This window comes from Cricetulus griseus, chromosome 4 (genome assembly GCF_003668045.3).
Source record: "Cricetulus griseus strain 17A/GY chromosome 4, alternate assembly CriGri-PICRH-1.0, whole genome shotgun sequence".
Taxonomy (NCBI): domain Eukaryota; kingdom Metazoa; phylum Chordata; class Mammalia; order Rodentia; family Cricetidae; genus Cricetulus; species Cricetulus griseus.
Genome location: NC_048597.1, coordinates 35,847,595 through 35,867,166, shown reverse-complemented (window position 1 = coordinate 35,867,166; position 19,572 = coordinate 35,847,595). Strand labels below are relative to the sequence as shown.

Genomic DNA, 19,572 nt, shown 5'->3' with positions numbered 1-19,572 from the left:
TGGCCACCTGGCATCAGACACAGTCTTGAATTGGCTGTCTGGTCTTCCTGCCTGGGTTAAGGAGTCTTTAATATGCCTCAGTGTTTGAGTAAACAAGTGCAGGCATGACTGGAGATTTAGAGAAAATCTAATAAACACCCTGAAAGGTGTCCCGTCAATAATGACTTTATGAGATACGTGGCTACTGAGCTGAGGTAATTTGAGGCTGATGAATGGTCTGGGCCAATCATGAGCCACCCACTTCTTCCTCTGGCTAGCTAACCTCTGTATCGTGTACACCTTCACCTTCTGACCTGGAGTGATGTGCTCTGATGATAACCATTTCTTTTTGTGGAAGGTGCTCTCTCTCTCTCTCTCTCTTTCTCTCTCTCTCTCTCTCTCTCTGTCGCTGTCTGTCTCTGTCTCTGTCTCTCTCTGTGTGTGTCTGTGCTGTGTATGTGTGCTCTTGTGTGTTCAGACACCATAACTTTTTTATAAGAGAGAGAGAGAGAGAGAGAGAGAGAGAGAGAGAGAGAGAGAGAGAAAATTGTAAACCTGTGGCCAGACCAAGTACAACAGAAAGGACTCAGGATAGTATGATAACTGGGAGGGCGGAAGGAAGGCAGACACAGTACAATGTTTCTGCAGGCTGCTGTCCACTGTTTGCCTGTGGTCATGCCTTTTAGGTGAGGTTCAAGAGACCAGAACTTGTTCATGTTTATTTCGGCCTCTAAATGAGCAGAACATAAAATCAGAACTGTGTGTGTGTGTGTGTGTGTGTGTGTGTGTGTGTGTGTGTATGTGTGTGTGTGTGTGTGTGTGTGTGTGCACTTGTGCATGAGGCACACACACATCTGTGTGAGCACACGTGCGTGTGTTCCTGTTTGTAGGGTACATACACGTGTGAGTGTGTATATGGACTTTTGAGTGTTTTCTTCAGTCATTCTCCATCCTAATTTTTGAGAAAGGATGCGTTCCAAAGGTGGGTGAGCCACCTTTGGGGAATTTTTATGGATTAAATATTAATTTTGTTTAAATACATATTTTTATGTAATTAAATTATTTTTAGACTCCCAGTCTGGTATTCTTTTTCTTTCTTCAGTCACTGAGCTCATATGGACGGATGGGGCTGCATTTTAAAGACTTGGTATTGAAGCCAGCTCTCATGGGTGTGACACTCATAAATTGATATTTTAGCAAGCAGAGTTATCTGGCCACTGCTTCTTAATCTATTTTGTGACAACCAGTCTGTTCTGGGGGATAATGTGGGCCTTGTAGACATTTCTGAATGCTGAGTGTATTCCTAGTTCTCTTGTGATGTGGGGGACAGGAAACAGACACACTCAGACACATTCACACTCAGAGAAAACAGACACTTGACTATGCCAGGGTGCTTTCGAGGCCAGATTTCCAACTGGAACAGTAACATTTAAAAATGCTGTTATACAAGTACTATTATAGCTTCTTTTGAAACGAACGTTTTTTAGTATTTCACACAAAAGGAGGAAAATGTTGCTCTAATAAGTATGCTTTTTATAAATTAAAAATAAAATTGAAGCACATTAAAATTATGAAAGATCAAATGAAAAAGAAATAATGATGGTATTGTGGTAAGCACTATTTTATAACATTGTAAGCTCTAAGCGTACAAGCTCTATTTTATAACATTGTAAGCTCTAAGCGTACAAGCTCTATTTTATAACATTGTAAGCTCTAAGCGTACAAGCACTATTTTATAACATTGTAAGCTCTAAGCGTACAAGCTCTTATAATTGTAAGATACAAGTGTACTTTTTGTTCTGCTCTTCAAGCATTTGAAATATACTTTTGCATGTTCTTCATAGTTATCATCTTTATTTTCTTAACAGGTTGAAAACGCATTCACTGGATTACCAGGATACAAGGGCATCCGTGTTCTTGAATTCAGGTAAAGAGATTTATTCTAAGAATGCATGTGTGGAATAGCCTGAGTTCATTACATATATTCTAACAGCACATGATTGGAGTGCTGTGATAATGTTATTTGTGGTCAATGAGCATTTTAACACTAGTTTTGTACAAGTGAAACCGAATTAATGAGGGTCAAAGTAATGTATCCATGGAGATGTAGCTCAGTCTGTGGTTGGACCACAGTAAGAACCTAGGTGTTATTCTGACAAGCTATGCAGCTCTCTCTCATTTGGCATCAGACCCTCGAGTCAGACTGGAACTGACCTCAGGCTTTCTCTGAGGTGTCTCAGTGCTGTAGTGAGGTAACTGTCAATCCTCAGGGTAGACACTTCCAACCCTCCTTTTCCAGAGGAAAAAAAAAACAGGTTTAAAAGGCATGAACTAGCCCACTGTGGATAAGCAGCTGTCACCTGAGGGTGGAGGAGAGATTTTGAAATGAAATAGCTCAAATTTCAGGGCTTGCTCTTAACATCCATGTGTGAGTCTTCCATTTGGGGGCTGGGCAATAGCTGTTGCCCAGCTGTTGGATACAGGGACACAAGTTGGGGCTGTGCTCCATGTTCTCAGCCGGACTTGTGGGGCAGCAATCACAGCAAGTATTTATAATGTGTGTGTGTGTGTGTGTGTGTGTGTGTGTGTGTGTGTGTGTGTGTGTGTGTGTGTGATGCCCAGTTTTCTTCTGCTAAAAAAAAACAAAAAACAACCAGAACAGAGAAAATTGAAATTACTAACCCAAGGGCATGAGTCTACCTAGTGCCATGTCTATTATACTACCTACTTGAATTCATGCTACAACAATCCATCACATATGCTTATCCACGATGACCAGAATGAAGGCCTTTGAAGATCTCACTCATTTGGTAGCTTGTGGCACAACCATGGCCACTGGAGCCATCTTGTCTAGCTAGGAATGCTGCCTGTGCATCTTGGCCTGGATGGTTTTGAGTGGATTACTAGATCTCGACTTTTCATCTGCATAAAATAAATTTACCCATTTGTCCTGCTTTATTAAAAATGCTTTTGCATTATTTTGGGTAAATTAATAGTGTCTTTATTCTTTAGTCTCTTTATATGCAGTGTGGATATTAGCACTCCTTAATGAATTTTCATGAGGGTTAAGTGAATTAAGTTTTGTAATGTATTAGCACAGTTTCAGGCATAGGAGAAGTTCTATTTTTAGAAATATTGTATTAGTTTGTGTATATGGGTATTTTGCACCACATGTGTGTAGTCCTCCCAGAGGCTAGAAGAGGGTGTTAGGTTCCCAGGGACTAGAGTTACAGACAGTTGTGAGCTGCCATGTGGATGCTGGGGATCCAATCTGGGTCCTCTGGAAGAGCAGCCAGTATTCCTAACTGCTAAGCATCTTTTCAGACCAAGAAGTTCTGTTTGATGCCTGTTATATAAAATAAACAAGGACTAAAAGCCGGGTAATGTACCATAGGCTAGCTGGTCTACCTTTACTGATGGTCTTCGTATAATTGTTCTTAACTACTGAGCCATCTCTCCTGATTTTAATACCAACAACTGAAGTTCTCTGATGATCTGACAAAAAGTTGATTTACAAAGAGATAAATCACACATTTAAGAAGTATTTTTAGGATAAATCTGAAAACTGTAAAAATCCTTGGTTTTAAGATGACTTCTTTCTTTCTTCACCTTCATTTCCTTTTTTTTTTTTTTGAGACATGGTCTTTCTGTGTAGGCTTGGTTGTCTTGGAGCTTGATATATAGACCAACAGGCTGACCTCAAACAAACTCTCTCTCTGTTTCTCTGTCTCTCTGTCTCTCTGTCTCTGTCTCTCTCTCTGTCTCTCTCTCTCTTTTTCTCTCAACATCTAGTACCTTGTAGATCTGATTTAGTGTAAGTATTTCCCTTAAGAAGATATTTCAAAGCTGGGTGTTGGTGGTGCACGTCTTTAATCCCAGCACTCAGGAGGCAGAGGCAGGTGGATCTCTCTGAGTTCGAGACCAGCCTGGTCTATGAGAGCTAGTCCCAGGACAGCCTCCAAAGCCACAGAGAAACCCTGTCTTGAAAAACCAAAAAAAAAAAAAAAAAGAAGATATTTCAAATAAAATCAGAAGACGGACAATGTGTACTGTGACGAATGATGTGACAATTATAAAGATAATTGAACTCTAACTGATACTTTTGTTATTTTTCAGGTCCCCTAAGGAAAATGGCAGGTAAAAGTCCCTTTCGGTACTTTCTGTGTTGTTCATTGTTAGTATCCAGTGCTAGGGTACAGAAGAGTACCACTCATTTCTCCAGTCTCCTAGTCTCATTGTGCCACCCCTTATAGATCAAAAGTTGGCAAGCTAGAAAGAGCCATGATAGATACTTTAACCTTTGAAGGCTGTAGAGTCCCTGTTGCAACTTCCCAAGCCAATGGGTGAAATTAGACACAGGGAATTCATTGTAAACTAAAGAGGATATCTGTTCCCCAGCAAAGCTTTATTTATTCACTAGGAGTGGTGGTACACACCTGTAATCTTAGTTCTTAGACCCGTGGCAGAATGATGACAAGTTCAAAGCCATCCTGGGTTGCATAATGAAATTTTCTGTTCAAACAAAACAAACTTGCCAAGACAAAAAAATTAAAAATTAATTAATTTTTATTTTCTGAGTAGTGATTGGTGTTTTTCCTGCATGTATATCTGTGTGAAGGTGTCAGATCTCCTGAAACTGAAGTTACACACAGCTATAAGCTGCTATGTGGGTGCTAGGAACTGAACCTGGGTCCTGTGGAAAAGCAGCCAATGTTCTTAACCACAAAACCATTGCTCCAGCTCAACAAAAACCATTTTATGAACACTGAAATAGGAGTTCCATAGACATTAGGCTGAAGTTCACTCATAGGCTATAGTCGATAGCTGACTAACTGGTATTTTAAACACTGCATTAATTTAACATAGGCATAGAACTCATTAGTAAATACATTTTCAAGCCCTTTGTGGAATTTAATATCTGATCAGATGCACTTTAAAGTACATTTGATGAAGGTGGTATCATTGAACTTTATAATAGCTCATTTGTAAAAACAACTGTTCTTGAATTTTTTAGGAAGCAAAATGCAAATACACAATCAATACCCCCCTATTTTGAAAGTTTTGTCCATAGATTCTTAATTTAATTCTCTTAGAAGCCTGGTAAATACAAATGGAGTCTGTGAAGCAAATCCATAGGCTAACTATAGAAGTGTTTAATGGTTACAGAACTATTCCTTCATTGTACAGTCAGCTTAGCATCTTTAGCTTCCATATCTGTGGATTCAACCAACTGCTCATGACAACATTATAAAACATAAACCAAAGACAATAAAGACTCATTTGTCTGTAGTGAATGTATATAGACATTTTGGGTTGTCATTATGCCCCAGATAGTAAAAAGTGTTTATATATAACATTTACACTAAGAAGCATTCTAGAGAGGATTTAAAACATTGGTTTTCAACCTGACCCACAGAGGTCACATATCAGATATTTACATTATGATTCATAGCAGTTGCAAAATTACAGTTGTGAAGCAGCAATGAGATAATTTTATGGTTGGGGGTCACCATGACATGAGGAGCTGTATTAAAGGGTCACAGCATTAAGAGTTTAAGGGCTACTGCTTTAAATGTAGTGTCTACTCTATTGCATTTAAGGGGCTTAGATGTTGTGGAATTTGGCATGCATGGCTTGAGGGTGGTCACTGCAACCAACCCCCAATAAACACCTAACGTTGACAAGAATGTCTTGGTTTGAAAAGGGCTTTCTGATCTTATTTACATTATTTTGACAAATATTTATGAAATAATGCCTTGTTATTGGGCAAACCCCATGCATAGAGAAAGGAATAATTTTGGGGTTTTGTCTTTTTGGAATGTGTAGAGAGGAGATCCCCACCCCATGTTTTAAAAACTTTATCATCTTTGTACCCTTGTGGGATAGTAAAATAAGGATTCATATTTGTTTCCCTTTGGCTAGTGAGGACATTTTTCTTTAGAGAAACAGATTGTCTGGTTGGAAGTTACATGACTAGGAGATATCAGATATCTTGACCAATCAGAATTTGGGTCTCTGTACTTTTAGTGATTGTAACCTACTCTGCATTATGTATTATTGCTAGAGTGCTGTACCCACTCAAGATATTACCTGTACAGTTAACTTCTTCTTATGGTGATTGGACTGGAAAAAGCCCTAAATCCTGAGGTGACCCCTAGTATTGGCAGGGTAGTAGCCATTTGCTGACTGCTCACAGTCCTGTATCGAACACAGAAAACAATTAAATGAAGTCACTACATTATTATAGAATGTTTCCAAAATTGTGTCGTGTTATCAGGTGGTAGCAGTTAATTGAGTTTCTTTGTAAATCTGATGTACTGATTTTTCGAGTTGTGCATGAGCTACTGTGTAGAACAGAATAAAGAATATGCACTCTGTCCTTCTTTTGCACCAGCATTTAGATGCATGTGAGATTTTTGATTTGTGTTTCGCTGTGTACAATCCCCACTTATTACATATATGCAGTAGAACCTATTTGAAAGGAATAGATAGTATGTCAGTCTGGCAAACACATGTCCTAACTTCAGCTTCAAGTTTTGTAAAGATGCACTTTCTTTCTAGAAGAAACATTACTAGAGAGGCATTGTCGGAGTTCCCCTGAAATACTCTACTCTTATTTAGCTTGAGTGATGATATGGAGCAACACTACTTTCCTTTTTAAAAATATGTACACCCAAATAGTGGATTGGGGTATTTAGGGTGAGAGAATATGGGGGAACCTTTCCTCCCTATGACTGGTGCCTAAGTGATGGATTCCAGGGTGATTAACACTGAAACGAATCTGGTGCCACAGTGGTTGGCTACCCCAGGTTACTGAGTGTGGGGCCAGCACAGCTTTCTTCAATCAGAAATGTTCTGTCTATCCTCCTTGGCCTCTTGAAATTTATAAAAATTTCCCTCCTCCTGAGAAGTCTTTGCACTTTATGGCTTGCCAGAATACAGCCTTCTTGGGTCACAGTGAAGTTCTTGGCTTTAAGAATACATGGTTTCTTGGTATTGCAAGTATTTCTTTGAGTTCTGGTTCCAAGACAAAAAACATGATAATAAATTACAGTATCTTTCCAAGTCATTTTATCTTTCTTAATGAATTTATCTTTACTAGACAAGGTATGTTATAGTAGACATATTATCTTTAGATGAGCAATGCAATCACTGGGAGGTAAAATGATTTGTTGTCAGTAGAGGACGAGGTTGGTAATCTAACACAGACTTCCTGATTTGCATAGATATCTCATCCAAGAACATTTCTCATGGTCTTCTCTCCTTCATGTTTAAAAGCCATGTAAGGCACATGTTAGGTTTCCAGTAAATAAGTGGTTGACTATCCTTGCCCAAGTTTCCACATAATGAGGAAGCCATTTGGGTTCTGTTAGGCTCAGCCCCATCTTCCTCCTCTTCTCCCGTGCCCTACCTCTTTTTTCTCCCTCCCTCTTCCTTTTCTTAATTGTTACTATTGTTTGTTGTCTTAATGATAATACTACAAGAAAGTTTAATAAGTTGTACAGATACCTTGAGGAGGAGCCCAACTTTCTGGATATGCAGATGTAATCCATCCCACCGGCTTTGCAAAGAGTATGGCATCCTCACTGAGTTATGGAACCCAGAAACAGTGTCTCTAAATGAGTCCTAAGACACAAATGTATGAAGAAAATAGAAACACTCTGCAGGATAAAACTTGTTCCTTTTATATTTAGGGACAGAAAATACTTCAGCTTAAGAGATGAAGTGCCATTTAAATGGCAAAGATTCAAATTATCTTATCTGTTTATATTAGTGACAGCATCAATTATTTTGTCATTACTTTTGGAAGCATTTATTGAGGTACTATGAGCTAGGCATTGTTCTGGATGCTTGTAATGCATTAATCCAATGTTTGGAATAATAATTGTGTCAGTCCAGATGGTGGGAGAGATAGAACATGACCCATGTTGTCAGTATGAAAAAGAAACTCCCTGAGGAGGTGACCTTTAAGCTGAAGCATTGAAGAAATAGGCAGGTAAAGGAGGCAAGTGGATGTGCGTTCATGAGAATGAGGAGATGTGTGGACTGGGAGGAAATAAGCATACCGAAGACAAGGGAGTGGCATGCAGAGATCCGACATAATCAGTATGTGGCACCTGTGTGTCAAAAAGACCAGAGGTTCCCAAAGAACGATGGGGAATGTGACATAGGAAGGTTGACTGGAAGGTGTCTTCTTACTGTTTTATGCCTTGAAATCATCACACAATTTCTTTTCAACTTTTTTTTATTTGAATTAGAAACAGGATTGTTTTACATGACAATCCCAGTTCCCCTCTCCCTCCCGTCCTCCCCTACCCCCCCCAACTAAAACCCTACCTATCACATATCCTTTCTCCTCCCACTGGATGGTGAGGCCTTCCACAGGGTGTCATCAGAGTCTATCATATTCTTTGGGATAGGGCCTAGGCCCACCCCTGTGTGTCTTGGCTCAGGGAGTATCCCTCTATATGGAATGTGCTCCCAAAGTCCATACCTATGCTAGGGATAAGGACTGAACTACTACAGGAGGTCCCATAGATTTCCGAGGTTTCCTCACTGAAACCCATGTTCCTGGGGTCTGGATCAGTCCCATGCTGGTATTCCAGCTATCCATTTGGGGAGCAAGAGTTTCCCGATGTTCAGGTCAGCTGTTTCTGTGGGTTTCACCAGCCACAATTTCTTTCTTTAAAGAGAAAAGTTGAAAATTACTCATAGAGGAACATCTGAGTCTAAAAAATTAAAAGGCTTTAATTGCTTGAGGTATTGAGGACATGATATGGTCACACGTCAGAATGACTTTCAATCACCCGCTTACCCTCTCTATAGTCCCAATAGTCCCCTTTCTGTCTTCAACTAGCTCCCTTTCTGCCTTTATGTCTTTTTTTGTTTGTTTGTTTGTTTGGAATGTGGCTGAGGGTCTGTTTACAGAAGTGTCAGTTATCACTTTTAAGAGTTCTAAGTCACCCTTTGAAAGACCCCCGAAGAGGTACTTTTGTAGAAGGAGACCCGCACCCAGGAATCAGCGAGACCACGGACTTGGATGCAAACTGCAAGAGGCTTTATTGGAGATATGGGTACCCGGGAGACTTAGCTTCTGTGAGGCCAAGCGCGCCGAGCCAAGGGAAAGCGGTCCTTATATAGGGAAAAAGGCGCAAGCTAGAAGCAGGGATTCTATTGGATAATTCTAATGAGGCATTGTACAGAGCTATTCCCATTGGTCAATGTAAATGAGGCGCTATACAGGGTTATTCAAATGAGGCAAAGTATAGAGTTATTCAAATGAGGTGAAACACAGAGTCTTTCAAATGAGGCGAAATACAGAATCATTTCTATTGGATGGTTCAAATGAGACACAGAGCCATTCCAGATCAGCATATTCTCAAGGTCTGGTGTCTGGTACAACAGACTCAATTCCCCCCCCCTCCGCGTCCAGATGGCTGACCTTGGGGGCGGAGACCTTGGGACGGAGTGTTTCTCATCGGGCGGGGGCTCAGGGGCAGGGCTCCAGGCCGGCTTATTTGGTGCTCGTTCTTGGGCCGGGTGTGCGGCGGGTGGCGGGGGAAGTGGAGGCCGCCGTGGGTGGGGATCGGGGAAGCCGCCGACAGGAGGAGGAGGAGACAAACTTGAGAAAGAAAGGGCTAAGGGGCAGGGGTCTTTCACCTTTAGAACAGGAAGCTTGTCAGATCTGGGAGGAAAACAATATTAAAAGAATCCAGAATTTCTTTTTCTCATAATCAACTACTGCTTTCCTATGTTAATGGGGGGGAGGGGGAAGGTTGGAGATGTCTGGTTGTTTGCAGGAATCCCCTATAGCGTTTCATCTGCACTGTGTCCTTCAGGACAGGTCCAAACTAGACAGTACTTACAGGAAGGAAAGCCTTTGTAAGAGCATTGCATGCTTCCTCAACCACAAAAGACAATGCTTTCCCATTGATCTTTTAAAAAAGGGAAATGCACCCACCAACTGTGTGATTTTGCATTGGATGGCTCATGTATTCTTTCCCCATAGAGGAGTCACAATCAAATTCTTTTTTTTTTTTTTTTCAAGGCAAACTCAGAGGAAGTTGGGTGGTCTGAATGACTACCACCATCAAAGCAGGGCAGTTTGTCATAGTTGTCTTTAATCTACGGGGATACCTTTAAAGAAGCCCCAGTACACTGGTGGCTGTGCAAAAGTACAGCCCTCACCACTAAGAGGGTAAGAGAATAATTTTGGAGTCAAATGTAAGTGGCTGTGTCCTAGGAATACAGATTCATGTTACCCAAATTCCATGTTCTGATGTGGTAAAGGTTTCATGGAGTTTTGTAGTAACAGAATAAACAGGAACAAAAGCTGTTTCCAACACAGTGACAGAAACAGATAGGTGGGCACAGAAAAGCAGGGAGTGTCAGCTGCAGGCCTGAGATGGTGTCTGATGACAATCTTAGCTTTGGGTGGTGGAAGCCAGGGGTCTGTTTGCACAATCCAAAGGATTTACCTCATAGTCATGTGTGTTAGGTCACACACGGAAGGAGAATGATACATGTCTATTAATAGGATTAAAGATGGCCCAAGATAAGTTACCTCTTGTCCTGCAGCATTGCAGACTTGCCCATCATTAAAGTCCTAAACAGCTAATCGGCCTTCCTGAAGGTTCAGTAAAGGTGACGTTCATTCAGGGAACTTTGTTTCATGCTCGTCAGAAACTTTCCACTGAGCATAAATTACTGGCCAGCTCCTTCCACCTAGGATCCATAATGCTATCTTCTTTCTGCTATTTTCCTTTATATGTGTAAATAGTTTGAATATGTTTTTTCCTTCTTATATTCAGACAAGTCTAGATTTCTGGTCATATAATAGACACTGGGTAACTCTCAGTATGAATTACCAAACTGAGTATTGGGCTAGAAACAAGAGATAGATAGATAGATAGATAGATAGATAGATAGATAGATAGTCACAATAAGCACATGACAAATGTAATTGAGTAGGCACACACCCTGTTATACATGTGTATACTCACACAAATTGAGATACTCATACACATATCTACATATGTACACACAAATATTTAAGTAATTTCATTGGAAGATGCTGCCTGTTTTTATGTTTGAATTGGGAGTCATTTGCTGCCATGGAATGTCTGAAATAGACATCTTCCATTACACATCTGGCTTGAGCGTTGTGTTTTTGGAAGGTAGTTCTTGTCCTCGGAGGTATCTTGTATACCAGATGTGAAGAGGCAAGCTGGGGGCCAGGGTGATGAGATGACCACGCTTAGTCCAGAATGCAGGTGCTAAAGTGGAAGCCTGACTCCATCACATCTTCACTGCAAGATTTTAAGAAGCCTTTTAACTTCTTTAAAACTTTAATATTGTTTCCTTAACAATATTCTGAAAATGATGAATTTTTTGATAATCTTATTGTGAAAACTAAATGAGATAAAGGCACAGTGAGTCCCTAGCATGTTGAGAACACTTAAAAACGATTAGTGTTTAGTTGTTAGAGATCCCCGAGTGAGTGAATGGGTGTGTGACTGCCTAGGAGACACATCCACATTTGCTTTCCAATGTTATCTTCTTATATAATTTCTTCAAATGGCTAAGAAAATGTAAAATAACACACCAATAGCTATTGCTTATTTGTTCTCCTTCCTTTATTCCTTCTTTTTATTTGCTTGTATGAAGGGTTAGTGAAAAAGCTTACTATGTACATAGTTATTTGTTAGCACTTTTTATTGTTTCATTTAATTCATTATTGAAGGAATCATCAAAAGAAAAAAGATGAAAGGGAAAAAAAAGAGGAAAAAACCCATAAGGATTTCTAAGTTAAATATAGAACTAGTAAATGTCAGAGTGTTGTAAACAAGTCAAAAGAAAAATCATGTCATAGCAGCCTGTGTAGTTTTGCCTTAAATGTATTGAACTGTAAATTCTCTGGCCTGTCACTCAGAAGTAGGTCTCTTAAAAGATTCATGTAGCTGTCATTCTAGAAAATATTCTAGCCTGCTGTCTGTCTGTCTATCTATATCTGTCTGTCTGTCTGTCTATCTATCTGTCAGTCATCTATCTATATTAGAAAAATAAGTTGCTTTATCTTCATGTTTAACTTTTTACCTAAAAGTTTGAAATTTTTTCCTCTTCAATAAATTGTTGTAGTTTGGTACCTAACTTTTCTGGTAGCAATAATAAGGATATATGAGAAAAAATTAATATTCTTTTGGGGAGGAGTTGGGAGGGGTGTGTGTGTACTATGTGTATAGAGGTCAGGGTCAATTTGTGTGAGCTGGTTCTGTCCTTCACACCATGTGGGTTCAGGGATTGAACTCAGGTCATCACGCTTGGCTAAGCCATCTCAGCAGACCAGTACATCTTTTTTTAAAGACAGGAAGTACAAATCATAACAAGCCTTGATGCAAGAAACATCTCTCAAAGAGGAGAAGAGATATGTCATTCTGGAGCAACATATAAAGTGCTAGGGACATAGGTTTTTTTTTTTTCCCCATCAAATTCCATGTTCCAACATGACAGTAGTTTCAAGAAGTTTTCATGATATTGGAACAAAGAAAGTCATAAGTCAGCATATTTTTAATATACAGTGGAGGAAATATCAGAGTTATGATAAAGTGGGGAAATCTCTGTTAAAGGCCCTCAATGTTATCTTAGTTTTGGGGTTGGTAGGAGTTAGGGGTCTGTTTGTACATTCCAGAGGATTTATCTAATAATAACACAGTTATTAGGTCACACACGCAGATGGACAATAAATAGCTCTTAATTAGGCTCTGGACTTGCAGCATCCCAGCCTCTCCACATCACTGAAGTTCTAATTAGTTTACCAGCCTCTGTAGTTACATCTTCTCTCCAGGAACTGTTGTTCACATAGGGAAAGAAGGAAGAAAGGAATTAGTGAGAAGAAACGAGTTGTCTCTGAAAGAAAGGAAAACAGTTCAAAAGATAGGACAGGAAGAGCCTCCAATACTGTGGAAGGGTTACCTCTGTGGCTTCCTTAGAATTCTTGTTCTGTTGTTATAGCCATGGCGAGCGGGAGGAAGTGCCAGGAGGTTTTGATAGAATCCATGCTTTTCTAGACTTCTCCTCTTGGCCTAATGCTGTCTATAGACCGACCCAAAGCTCCTTTCTTGTGCTTTCTTAGCTGGACCTAATCTGTTCTCCTGTCATCTGTAGTGGGATAGACGTTCACTATGCAGTCACCTTCAATGGTGAGGCCATCAGCAATACTACCTGGGACCTCATAAGCCTTCACTCCAATAAGGTGGAAAACCATGGCCTTGTAGAGCTGGATGACAAACCCACTGCTGTTTATACAATCAGTAACTTCAGAGATGATATCGCCGAGACACTGCGCCAGAACTTTTTGATGGGAAATTCCTCTTTGAATCCAGACCCCAAGTCTCTCCAGCTTATCAATGGTGAGTCGAGTACCACTCATGACATCCTTATGGAGTTTTCCTTTCTTTTTGATGTATTATTTCGACAATAACGTCTCTAAATGTATATGGTTCTACACTTTCTTAGACTATACAAGGCAAGACCCATCTTGATAAACAGAGCTCAACCCTACAGTCTTTTGGAATAGGCTAATCATGGACATCCTGGAAAGTGTCTCCACAGAAGGTCACAGAGAAGGAAAAGTGGAGAACAGCATGGCAGTTAGAAACAGTTTCAAGGGATGGGAATAAAGTGTAAGAAAAAGGAATGTAGAGCCCCAAAATATGAATTGAAACAGGCCTTGGTGCTGCAAGTGTGAGCTGAGGGAAAGGTCAGTTGATTAAGGCTTACAAGTCAGCAGAGGAAGAGGAGGAAAGCCAATGGAAGCTTGCTGAAAGAGTCAGATGCTGAGCCCAGAAACCTCAGCACTAAGTTTGACCTTTGATAGTTGTGGAGATCCCATCATGGGTCATAATGAGCAGAGGGAGCTGGGACCATAAAGGAGAAGGAGACCACTGGGGGTTTGGAAGCTAGAATGGTCTTCCAGTCATCCTGGTGCAAAGCTTGCTTTCTGTACTACCACAGCATCGTTCATCAGAGACAAAGAGTTCTAACTTATTTCCCGTTATTGCTTGTTTTCTGTTTGCTTTGCCATGATGCCTTCACTTTATCCTCTGGAAACTTCCAGCCTAATGTATTTTACTAAAGTGAGAAAACAGGAAAAATATAAGTTGCTAAAGTGGGAAATGAGGAACATATTTACAACAATGGCTTAAAATTGTTTATTTGAGACATGAATAATAAATGACTCAGTGACAGATATTGGGGCTCAAGCTGAAGATCAGAAAAACAAAGCAACCAGCCACTGCCTCAGACCAAAATGGATGATCCTGCCTCCACGAATCCCTAGAGGCAATATGCAGACTGCACTGCTCTTCACCAAGCCTCAAATGGCAATCCCCTGAGTTCCTGTCTCCTCCTGTTTTATATTCCTCTCTCTGCCCAGCCATATCACTCCTGTCTCCACCTCCCTAGTGCTGGGATTAAAGGCGTGTGATCCCAAGTGCTGAGATCACCTTTGTGTGAGCTGTTTCTCTTTTAAACTGGATCAGTTTCATGTAGCTCAGTGTGGCCTTGAGCTATCAGAGATCTGTCTGCCTCTGTCTCCTGAGTTCTGGGATTAAAGGTGTGTACCACTACTGCCTGACTCAATGGCTGTGGCTAGCTTTGCATTTTCATCTCCAGTGAATTTATTAAATCATAAATATTATAGCACCACATTTATTTATTATTTATTTGGCTGTGTGCATGCCACTGTGTATATGTGGGGTTCAGAGGACAATATGTGGGAGTCTGTTCTTTCCTTATACCATTTGGATCCGGGGTTAAACTAGGGTTGTCTGGCTTGGTAGCAGGTACCCTTTCCACTAAGCTATCTTGCTGGCCCTAAAGATTCATTTTGGAGGAAGAGGGTAGGATACAATAAATGTAACACTCTAAGAATGATTTATGAATTATGCATCCCTGAGACCCAGGACATGTTCTGCAACACTCCAGAATGTTTAGGGATAGAAAATTGGAAGTGGCTTATAAGAGACAGGACCAAGGTACAGAGAGGGATCAGTTGTTTAAAACTTAGCTTTTGCCTTGTTTAAGCATGGTCTCGTGGATACTCAGCTTCATGATTGGCTCTTGTGTTACAGATTTCTAAGTTTGGTTTGCATTTTGTTTATTCACTAATTCAATCAGGTTCCAGCTCAGGGTTGGAAGGATCGAGTTTTGTGAGCACAACAGCTTTCTTACACTGCGTTAATTTGCTGTAACACCTTTCAAACAGCTTCTTCCTGTAGGTAGGGGTGTATGTGTGGTGTGTGTGTGTGTGTGTGTGTGTGTGTGTGTGTGTGTGTGTGTGTGTGCGCTGGTATATGCAGATCTCAAATACAACAGTGTTTCAAAAATGATGTTTTACATCGTCTTTCCTCAGTGAAAGGAGTTTTGCTCCCCCAAACAGAAGACATAGTTTGGAATGCCCAAAGTTCAAGTCCTCAAGTGACAACACCCTCCACTCTGGTAAGCCATCGTGCCTTACCCCAGACCTAGCCCTGAAACTTCTTTCCTTTGCAACCTCTGCCGTTTACCTTGGCACTGAGATTTACCTCCCATTTCAAGCATCTTTTGCATGTTCCCAGATTGTCACTCACAGTGGTCAGCTCAGGGGGAACCAAGTGTTGGTTCAGAAAACTTAAGCCTTCCCCAGTGGTTAAATGAACTTTTAATTGCCAATCACCACAAAGGGAAAACAGCATTTGTTACTCATACTTGTTTGAGGTTAGTTAAGCTGTAAATGCCCACCACGTTGTTTTTAAGTTGCCTAGAAATAGTATTTTTTTTTTTAAATAGTCAAGGCAACACATTGATGTTCATAACCACAGTAGACATTCTTTATTTCAAAGATTATATATTGTGGGAAGTTGGCAGTAGAATAGTGTATGAACGGGGAAAAGTGAAGATACTGACTAGCTGAAAGATAAGAGGCATCCTAAAATTAGTCCTTCATTTAAACGAATTTCATTGTTTATCATTATTTTCTGTATGTGTACTCATATATGTGTGAGGGATGCACACAAGGTGTGGAGCTCAGCAGACAACTCTGGGAGGCTGTTTTTCTCCTTCTATGTTTTGGTGGAGCCAGGCCCTTGGACTCAGGCTGCAGGCTTGTGCAACAAGCATCTTTACCCCAAGAGCTTTCGCACCTGCTCACAGTCCTTCTTTTAAACTGGAAAGAAGCATTTCCATCTGCGCATAAGCAGAATGGAACGAATCTTCCCTTTTGTTCTTGCCAGCCTCTTCCCCAACTACATCTTTATTTTCCATTTCACTTATAGGGAGATACTGGAGAGAAAAGAAAATACTTCCTCAAGTGTGGTTAAAGCAGCAGGGTTGACACTACCAATGACCCCTTGTGTGGGGATGGTTCAGTGATCTCTTGTTAGCACAGGGGTATGCGGCAGAGTGGGGGTGGCGTAGGGAGGACTCTTCACATCCAGCATTCACAGATCACATTCTTGCTTTCTTAAAATGTCTTTTTTTTGTTTAATACCAGCTGTTTGAAATAGTTGTTTCTTGATATTAGAACTCTAGTGGAAAATATGAAAAAAATTGAAATTAAATTTATATCATTTCCCCTTTCCACTCCTCCCTTAAAACCCTCCCATGCAATAACTTTGCTGTCTTTCAAATTCACGGACTCTTTTTCTTTAATTGTTGTTGCATGCACACGACACACACACACACACACACACACACACACACACACACACACACACACACACGCGCTTCTAAATACACAGATACAACTTGTTCAGTCTATATAATGTAACGTGTATGTATATGTTTTCAGGACAACTCTAAAAATTTAGAAAGCAGATTTACTTGACCAGTCATCTATATAGCCATCTGCTTTACTTAGCAGCTTAATTTTGAGTGTGGAGCCATTGGAAATACCCTTTTCTCTGAGTGCTGTATTAAAGAAAGAATGCATTGGGGATAGAGACATCAGGTGGCACATTAATTAGGTGTTTACTTACTTATCCATTCAAATACACTTATTTTGTGCTTTGTATGTGCCAGGTACCAGGGAAACTAAGCTGAATAAGGTGTGGTTCCCTCCTCGGGAAGTTCACAGACCGGTAGTAGACAGATTTCTAAACAAATAAGATGACATAGTGTTACGGGCGGTCACCAGAGATGACCACTCAGACACAGGGTAGAGCCAATTAAAAATCTTTATTCCAGCCAGCTGGGACCATACCCAAGTGTTTGGGGACCTAGGTGTGGCCCTGAGTGTTCAGAACATCCAGTTTTTAAAGGCAGAGACCCGGCACAGGCATCTCGCTCGGCAGCTGCAGGGGGGCATTACAGAGTAAGCAGTTGGAAGCAAGCAGTTTTAGTAGAATCTAAGTTAAGGGGTTAGCCCAGCGGGAGGGAGGTTCTGTACAAACAAGCAGTTTTAACAAAGGCTAACACAAGTTAGCTAGGATATCCTGACCATTGATTCTTAGGATAGAGTTGGGTAGTTTTCCATGGGATTCTCCATCAAGGAGATCAGATTCTAGTGAAACCTGGAAATGGCTTCAGGGAGAATACAAGATGGAGGAACCCCTGCCCTATCTTGCCCCATCACAATAGCTGCTCTCCTCAAGTCCATCCAGAGTGTAGAGGTGAGGTTACCCTCAGCCCCGCTTCTAATCACACCATCCCAGAGCTTCTCTAACCACGGGCGAGCTGTGATGGTATTTTAAAAACATGATGTAAAGGTCTGGAGATGACCATAAAGGTCAGTCTATAAAGCGCCTGCCACTCAAACATGAAAAACTTTGGTCATATTACTAGCGTCCACATAAAACTGGGTGTGGCAGTGCTCATCTGCAATACCAGTGCTGGAACAGGGGTGCAGCACGGCCCCCAGAGCTGGCTGGTCTAGACAATTGGTGAGTGCTCCGGGTTCAATGAGAAACCCTGCTCTAGAACTACGGTAGAAAGTGATAGAGGAATATACCCAGCATCAACTTCTAGCCTCCCTATTTCACATACTCCCAGTCCCAAACACACACACACACACACACACACACACACACACACTGAAAAGACAAGATTTTCTTTATCAGCCAGAGGTTGCCAGCTGGGACTATTTAGCTGGATTTAGAAAGGGACATGTATTTTGAAACTATTTTTAAAAAGCTAGTATCTAAAGCCGGGCATTGGTGGTGTAAACCTTTAATCCCAGCACTCAGGAGGCAGAGGCAGGGGGATCTCTGTGAGTTCAAGGCCAGCCTGGTCTCCAGAACGAGTGCCAGGATAGGCTCCAAAGCTACACAGAGAAACCCTGTCTCGAAAAAAAAAAAAAAAAAAAAAAAAAAAAAAAAATCCCCAAAAAACAAAAACAAAAACAAAAAAGCTAGTATCTAAATATTAGATTTTTTACATAAAAATGCAGATTTTCATCTTATTTTGAGAATTAGGACTGTCTGATACAATGAAGTCTGCATTCTCTTCTGGCCATAAAGTGGCCAGAGTGTTGCTGTGGCTGTCAGTCAAGGATGGCAAACACTGACTTTAGCCAAATCTCTTTATGAGAAGTGGCAACTGCAGGAAATTAAATAACCATTTAAGGAGTCTAGATTATGTAAAAACAATTTATTAATACATAATAGTCATGTATATTTGTGGAGTACAATGTGAGTTTTTGCTAAAATGCAACATGATCAAATAAGGACAACTGGTCACTCATGACTAAATAGTTATTATATGTGTTGGCAATAGTAGACTTTAGCTGTTTTGAAATGGGCCACAGGCTGTTGTTAACTATAGGCTCTCTACTATGCTACAGAATACTAGATCTTTTTCCTTGTAACTGAATTTTGTGCCATGAACAAAATTCTCTTTATCCCTGCTTCCCCAACCTTTCCTAGCCTCTGGTGCTACTATTATATTCATCACATCTATAAAATCCAGTAGACTTTTTTAGCTTCTATTATTAAGGAGACCATGAGAGATTTAGACATTTCAATGTTGATGAGTGGCAATAAGACATAAAAATGATTGATTTCAAATGTACGGTTATTACTTGCTTCCTTCCTTTCTGTAACTTTTTACTTTATTAGAAAAGTAGCATCTGTTAACCAAATTGAACGTTTTAGACTTCCTTTAGAGGTGGGAAGGTTGAATTTGGAAGCTTTTGGCTTCCCAGTTATGAAAAATCACTGTTTTTTCACTATGCTTCCTTTAGAACTAGAAAACTTTTCACATGGAAATTAGAACCAGTGAAATTTGCTAATATAACATTAAACACTGGATTACAAAGAATTTGTGAGTTGAATTTGTTACTAGAAGCCTCTATTGATAGAAAAATAAAGAAATTGCCTATCTAAGTTCTAGTGGGAGACACAACAGTACTGGGAAACCTAGAGCTGTGGCTTCAAGTTCTGATGATATTTCTTTTCTTTTTCTTTTTTTTTGTGTGATTGTTTTGGCCATTTCACTCCCATGAACATCTTCTCTTTACCTGTAATACACATGGCATGATTGGATTCCGTGATTCTCTGCAGTCTTCCTAGGTTTAAAATTGGATGCATTCATATGTTAACATACATGTGTATACTCCAC

General features: G+C 40.4%; 1 protein-coding gene across 1 annotated transcript in view; it reads left to right on the top strand.

Annotated features, from left to right (window-relative positions):
- Impg2 (interphotoreceptor matrix proteoglycan 2) overlaps positions 1 to 19,572 on the top strand; it is a 57,799-nt gene that overhangs the window by 26,218 nt on the left and 12,009 nt on the right. The window contains exons 9-12 of the mRNA XM_035444531.1: positions 1,848 to 1,906; positions 4,096 to 4,116; positions 13,144 to 13,388; positions 15,392 to 15,477. Of these exons, the coding sequence (XP_035300422.1) occupies positions 1,848 to 1,906; positions 4,096 to 4,116; positions 13,144 to 13,388; positions 15,392 to 15,477 (411 nt within the window). The remainder of the gene's footprint in view (positions 1 to 1,847; positions 1,907 to 4,095; positions 4,117 to 13,143; positions 13,389 to 15,391; positions 15,478 to 19,572) is intronic.